The 7,518-nt window shown below is 33.8% G+C and overlaps 1 protein-coding gene across 1 annotated transcript; it reads left to right on the top strand.

The window, feature by feature from the left end:
• The first annotated feature begins 4,773 nt into the window (after positions 1-4,773).
• Positions 4,774-6,216, top strand: LOC111676016. Its single transcript, XM_046947923.1, has 3 exons — positions 4,774-5,051; positions 5,109-5,603; positions 5,669-6,216. Exons 1-3 carry the CDS (start codon positions 4,820-4,822, stop codon positions 6,214-6,216), a joined length of 1,275 nt encoding a protein of 424 aa, XP_046803879.1. The 5' UTR covers positions 4,774-4,819.
• The last annotated feature ends 1,302 nt before the right edge of the window (positions 6,217-7,518 follow it).

Genomic DNA, 7,518 nt, shown 5'->3' on the forward strand with positions numbered 1-7,518 from the left:
TTTATATAGGTAATACTGTAGTCGATATTACAGAAAAGCCCAAAATCTTAACTATAGTGCCGATTGTAGACAAGTCTTTTTGCCAAAAACGATCTACATTAATTATAATGACTTACAAATTACTTTATATACAAGTACTTGACACTTTGTTTTCGAATTTTGTTTTTACATAGTTTAAACATGTTTCTGTAATGCAAAAGAACAAAATTTTAACACAAATTCTTGTAGGATATTAATTTTTTCAAAAGCAATACTACTTTACTACTTATTAGCAAGCAAAGTACTTGACTATAAGGGAATCACGTTTGTTCGGACTCCCTGTAGGTGGCGTGTCAAAATGTCCATGGACGTTATGACTCACTTATATAGAGCCAAAATGTCCATGGACTTATATGCCAAAAATCTATGGATGTTATGACATTTAACGGTAGTCTTTTGAATCTACTGGATGAGATGTATCTAACAGGCAGGATGCATTATACAAGCACTTTGCTCAAATACTCCCGCTATATAATCTCTTAGTAGTAGCCCCGTTGGAGAAGGACAGGTGTCATAAGCAAGCTCAATCTAACTCCGACAATAATGTCGCCCAACCACACTACTGAGTTCGAAACACGTATTAATTGACAAGACCATATTTCAGTGGTCACAAAGACCTACTTCGATAAGTTAAGCAGTGACAACATTGCACCACAACTCCGTCCCATCTTGCTAAATCATAATTTAGCGCATCATCACTTCATCCGTCAAATCTATTATTAAGTACATCATCATTACCTCCGTCAAATCCATCAATCACTTTATCCGCTTTGTAATATAAGAGAAGAAAGCACCAGAAAACTTCACATTGAATACCCAATCTTTGCATTATTACCTTAAATCCAACATTTTATTAATCCATAGTCATGCTCTGCAATTTGTAGCTAGCATCAAACAACTGACCAGCTAAGACATAGTTCTGTGGGGAACTCGCCATCCGTAGTATCAGATTATGCTCTGGCTAGATCGCTTTTCAAAGCATCGAAAGAAAATCGCTGTCTAAAAGTTTATGAAAATCGGTCAATAATTGAGCCTACATTTAAGGACAGGTTCAGAAATTTATTTTAACTCTCATTTAACAATCATGTTGAATGCATACAATCTTTCAATCAATACAATCTTTGCATTATCACCTTAAATCCAACATTTTATTAATCCATAGTCATGCTCTGCAATTTGTAGCTAGCATCAAACAACTGACCAGCTAAGACATAGTTCTGTGGGGAACTCGCCATCCGTAGTATCAGATTATGCTCTGGCTTGATCGCTTTTCAAAGCATCGAAAGAAAATCGCTGTCTAAAAGTTTATGAAAATCGGTCAATAATTGAGCCTACATTTAAGGACAGGTTCAGAAATTTATTTTAACTCTCATTTAACAATCATGTTGAATGCTGCATAAAAACACGAGTACAGATTATCGAAATGTAAATATTCCTACCGAATCACATGGAGATGGATCGGAAAATGGCCCTAACAAGCCATTCCTTCCTTTTTATAGGTTTCCTTATTTAAATCTTCTTATTTAAGTTTATTATTTATAAATATTATGAGTTTGCAAATGATGAGAAGCGAAATCGTATTACTATATCATATTACCCCTATCCAAGAGGGGTAATATGACGGATAAGTTCTAAAAAGGACCGCTACCCATAAAATATGTTAAAAAGATTTTGATTCAAATATATTTATATCCTACACCCCTATAGATGGTATTATTTGTAAGACCCAAAAATATTGGGTCTTATGGACACCGGTGTCCCAAGATTTTTTTAAAAATTTTCTCGACTTTGAGCATAATTTTGAGTACACAGCTACAGTAAACGGTAACGCTATAGATCGCAATTTTTAATAAATTTTTCTCTTAACCCAAAGACGAACGCATAGCCGTACCCCCCGATTAGTGCTTTTGGGCTCATAGTTATTTATGTTAAAAGTTTTACTATGTCAACAAAAATCGGCAAAACTTACTTGTATAGAAGTAATAATTAATTCGCTTGTATGAAGGCTAGGTGAAATATTGAACCGATGTTACGCATTTTCATTATTCTCATGTGCAAAATTTCATTGATTTATGTTCAAAATTGCGACCTGTACTTTTATTACAAATTTTACACGCCCTTTTCGGAGATTCAGTTGTATGGGGGCTGACCATTATAACCATTGGGCTTCGTCTTTCAGGCAATAAAATATCATGTACACTATAAGGTAGGTGTAGGGTATAAATATGTCCTAATTGTATTTATTATAACCAAGATAATCTAAGAAAATGTTTAAAATGACAATGCTAACGAATTAAATGATTTAAACTCATACTAGTTAAAGTTAAATGACCATATTTTAATTTTTATACCCACCATCAAAAAAGATGGAGGGTATATTGATTTTGTCATTCCGTGTGTAACACATCGAAATATTGCTCTAAGACCCCATAAAGTATATATATTCTGGGACCTCGTAAGATTCTAAGACGAACTAGCCATGTCCGTCCGTCTGTCGGTCTGTCTGTTGTTGGCACGATAGCGTCCACAAAATAAGAGATATTGAGATGAAATTTTCCCAAAATATATTTTATTGATCAGAAATGTTTGGTATTGAAAATAAGCAAAATCGGTCAACGATTTCACATAGCCCCCATACAACTGTACCCCCCGGAATATTGTATAAATAGCTTCAAATATTCACAAATTCGTTGTTTATGAAGCAAATAGCACAAAATTTCGCATAGGTCAGTTTTTTGACGTCTGAAAAATATTTCTGCATTATGGCGGATATAGAACCATAATTGGCCCTACCCCCCATATAAGGTCCCCTTTAGAAAATGACTAAATAGCTGATTACTGGCTTAAAAATGGGAATATAGCGATGAAATTCGACACACATAAGTTTGATGCAAGTCAATATCTCTCAACCAAATTTTATGAATATCGGTCCATAATTGACCCTACCCCCCATATAACGTCCCCTTCAGAAAATGACTTTAACGCTCATTACTGGCTTAAACAAACGAATATAGCGATGAAATTTGATATAAGGAAGTATTTTACAAGCCAAAAATCTTTATGAAATTGTATGTGGATCGGGCCATAATTGACCCTACCCCTCATATAAAGACCCTCCATAAAATTACTATAACGCTCATTATTTGCTTAAAAATACGACTAAAGCGATGAAATTTAACAGAAGTACTTAAGTTTATACTAGCCAAAATCTCTTTACCAAATTTCCCAGAAATAAGTTTTTTACTAGGTAATATCTCTCTACCAAATTTTATGTGGATCGGTCCATAGTTGACCCTACCCCCCATTAGAAGTACCCCCATAAATTTTTTAATTGCTGCCTTAAAAATCGGATTATACACAGAAGTAAGATTTATACAAGTCAAAATTTACCAAATTTTATGTGGATCGGTCCACAATTGACCCTTCCCCCCCCTTCAGAATACGACTTTAATGTTAATTATGGGAGCAAAAATACGAATATAGCGAAGAAATTTGACTTAAGTATCTTAGGAACCAAAACCTTTCCACCAAATTTTATGTGGATCGGTCTATAATTGACCCTACCCCCCATATAAGGTCCCCTCCATAAAACTACTTTACTCATTACTGCCTTAAAAATATGAAATTTCACAGAAGTTTTTCACAAGCCAAAATCTCTTCACCAAATTTTATGTGGAACAGGCCTTAATTGACCCTAACCCCAACATAAGGTCCCTATCAGAAAATACTTTAAGGCCCATTACTGGCTTAAAAATACGAATATAGTAATAAAATTCGACTCAATTATGTTTCTTGCAGTCAAAAACTCTTAACCTAATTTTATGTGGATCGAGCCTTAATTGACCTACACCCATATAATGTCCCCATCAAAAAAACGAGTATAGTAATAAAAAACGAGTAAAGCGATTAAATTCGATATAAACCTGGCCTGTAGGAACTAAGATCGTTCTACAAAATTTTACGGAGATCGGTCTGTAATTGACGCTACCCCCCTTCAGGAAATGACTTTAAAGCTCAGTACTGGCTTAAAAATACTAGTAGATTTATGAAATGACATAAACTAGTTTCGTGTAAGCTAATATCTCTATCTCTTTTATAGGAACCGAAGTCACTCTATCAATTTTTATGAGGATCAGTTCCCCCCAGAAATGACGCGAAAAATACGAATGCCGCAATGCAACTCGACATAAAACAATTTTGATTTAAATTCTCACTACCATATTTTATGACTTTAATGCTCCTTAGTGGCTTCAAAATACAAGTAGATCGATGAAATTTTAAACAAATAAGGAACTGAAATCTTCCTACAGACTTTTATGAGAATTGGTCCATATATGTATGTATAAATACCCCTACTCGCTTTAAAAATTAGCACTGTCAATAGTAAAACCCCCATTAATGGACCTCTTTCAAATATTACCCTGATGTTCTCATTAATATCGATATATAATAATAAAATATTCAAAATATCAAAGTTCATTTATATGGCAGTGATTTGATGGTGGGTATAAAAGATTCGGCATAGCCGAATATAACACTCTTACTTGTTCAAACTAATTTCGACGATAACATATATTTTGAACTATTATCATTGAACAACTTTAAAGAAAAACCAAATAAACTACCACACAATGACTATCAATTTAAAAAGAAACAAATTTTAAAATATGCTGACTAATTAAGATTGGCGAGCATAATCAAACATATATAAACTAAAATCGAATATTAGTTTTCAAGAATTTAGCAGTCTTTCAGAAACTGTGAGAGTGTAAAAAATAATATGGATATAAACAAACGATCGAACGGTAAAAATTCTACAATGACTGGTGAAACAAATGGCAACCATGTTACCATACCAAAGTGGATAGAAGCTAAACTATTTGAAAAACTATTAGAAGAAAATATTGAAAATTATAAGAGTATCAAAGAATTTACTGTTAAACCCGGCATAGCTGCAGGTGAAAATTATGCTACAATTTTGTTAAAAGTGGAAATTGAAATTGAATTAAAAGGTTGGCGATAAATTAAAAACTTAGTACTTTAATTAATAATATTAATATATTTCATAGATTTAACAACAAAATGTGTTAGTTTTATGCTAAAAGTTAATCATGACAATGAACAATTACGTGAAATGATGAAAGGTCATGATGTATTCGATATTGAAAAGAGCATGTATGATGAATTGGTTCCAGCATTTGAGAAACTTTACGCTGATGTTGGGATAAACATAAATTTTGGTGCCAAATCGTTTAGTTTACCCACTAAAGAAGAGTATATCTTATTGGAAAACTTATGTGTACGTGGTTTTAAGAATGCTAAACGTTTGGAGGGTCTTGATATGAAACATACAAAATGTGTTTTAAAAAAATTAGCTCAATGGCATGCTGCTTCAGCAAAACTAGTAGAAGTAAACGGATCATTTGAAGAGAAATTTCTACAGGGCTATTTTCATGAAGAAGGTAAAGATCAGATGAAGACTATATTTGAGGGAATGGGACAAATTTTCATTAGTTATGCTAAAAATTATAATAATTATAATGAATATGCGGATGATATTGTGAGTAGCTTTTTTAACTGATTATAAATAAGAATCAATATAAAGATGTTATTTTCAGAACTCATTTAGCACAAAAAATGGTGGATGAATTATTCAAAGTGGCTAAGCCCAATCAAAATGAATTTAATGTTCTTAATCATGGTGATTGTTGGTCCAATAATGTCATGTTCCAGTATAATGCATCTGGTGAAATTGAAGAAACTTATTTAATAGATTACCAAATGATTAAATATGGTACACCTGCTCAAGATCTCTTCTATTTCCTGCTATCATCGACCAAATATGAAATCAAACTAAAACAATTTGATTATTTCATAAAATTCTATCATGATAATTTGATAGAAAATCTTAAATTGTTGAGATACAACAAGAAGATTCCTTCATTAAAAGAATTGCACGGCATGATGTTTAAATATGGTGTTTGGGGCTATACAACATTAACTGGCGTTATGGGAGCCGTACTTTTAGATCCTACAAATACAGCCAATTTGGAGAATTTTGTTGGCGATTCAGACGCGGGTTTGGCATTTAAAAAGTTAATGTCTTCGAATGATCGTTATCGAAGACATGCCGAAGCCATGTTACCTTGGCTAAAAAATCGTGCTGTTTTTTGTTGATCTTTTATATTTATTATTTTATTTATTTTTTTAATAAACGATTATTTTTATTATGCTAATTCCGTATGTATTTCCTGGAATTGTTTAGTATTAAAAATAAGAATTTTTGGTCAGCGCCTGTACAAATGGCTCGTTGAATTACTGTTTTACGGAATTTTATGAAGATCGGAATATAATTGGTCATACGCTCATATAAGTTCTAATTATACCCTACTATATACTAAAGGGCATAATGCGTTTGTGCTACTGTTTGTAACGCCCAAATATATCGATTTAGCTATGCCCATCTGTCTGTCGAACGAACGCTTTCGAAAATTGTTGAAATCGGTCCATTATTCACCCTTACCCTCATACAACCGTAACCCCCGAATAGAACTTTTAGGCCCCACACCAGTAAGTAGGGGCCCTTAATTCCAAATCATCTAAACAATTTCTTATAATCTCGAAAGCCCTGTTCGTGCGGTACGGTGGATAGATGATATAATAAACCGATTTCAACCTTTTTTAAAAACGAACGGCATATGCTGGATTTCTGAACCCGATCGACATTTCTAACCGGTGGTGTAGTGGGACGCCGGTGTATGCAGGGGACTTGTCAGGTTAGCGTTCAATGGCTGCCTGTCATGCCGTAAAGTGATCTTTATGATCATGGGAATGGAACTGAAAGTGTCCCGAGATTAGTACTGATTTAATATGCCTTTTTATGCATCAGGGAAGTTTCTCGGTGCTGTTACCATCTCAACAGGTTGTATTGATTCAATTGACTTTAGAAATTCCTACATTCTTTGTCACATTGATCAGTTCATAAAAGAAGGATCCTGATCCATTTTGTTGGGTATTTCTAGGTGCTATTGCCGAAACAACCGGGTCATCTCAGTAGTGTGATTGCACTGCCTTAAGGAGGTTAAGAAATACACTGGAAAGGTTCATTAGATGATGAGGATTGTATTTTAAATAATGCAATCTTTCATGGCATCATAAGGGTTGTCATCTTCCCGATCGGTATTCCTTACCGATCGTGTAGATTAATGGTTGCCTGTCATCCCGTAAAGTAATGTTTATGATCATGGGAATGGAATTGATGCGAAATATGGTGAAAGATCAGGACAGTTTTTGATTTAGTGTGACTTTTTACGCTTCTGAGAGATTTCTCGGTGCTGTTACCATCTTAACAGCATGTATTGATTCAATTATTGAGTTCAATTGACTTTGGAAATTCCTACATTCTTTGTCACATTGATCAGTTCATAAAAGAGGGATCCTGATCCATTTTTTTTGGGTATTTCGGACTATCAAAAGGTA

The sequence above is a fragment of the Lucilia cuprina genome, chromosome 4 (genome assembly GCF_022045245.1).
Source record: "Lucilia cuprina isolate Lc7/37 chromosome 4, ASM2204524v1, whole genome shotgun sequence".
In the NCBI taxonomy this organism is placed as follows: domain Eukaryota; kingdom Metazoa; phylum Arthropoda; class Insecta; order Diptera; family Calliphoridae; genus Lucilia; species Lucilia cuprina.

Coding starts and splice junctions, on each gene's coding strand:
- LOC111676016 (XM_046947923.1), top strand. CDS start 4,820: ATGGATATAAACAAACGATCGAACGGTAAAAATTCTACAATGACTGGT. Junction 5,052..5,108: donor AATTGAAATTGAATTAAAAG/GTTGGCGATAAA, acceptor TATATTTCATAG/ATTTAACAACAAAATGTGTT. Junction 5,604..5,668: donor ATATGCGGATGATATTGTGA/GTAGCTTTTTTA, acceptor GAACTCATTTAG/CACAAAAAATGGTGGATGAA.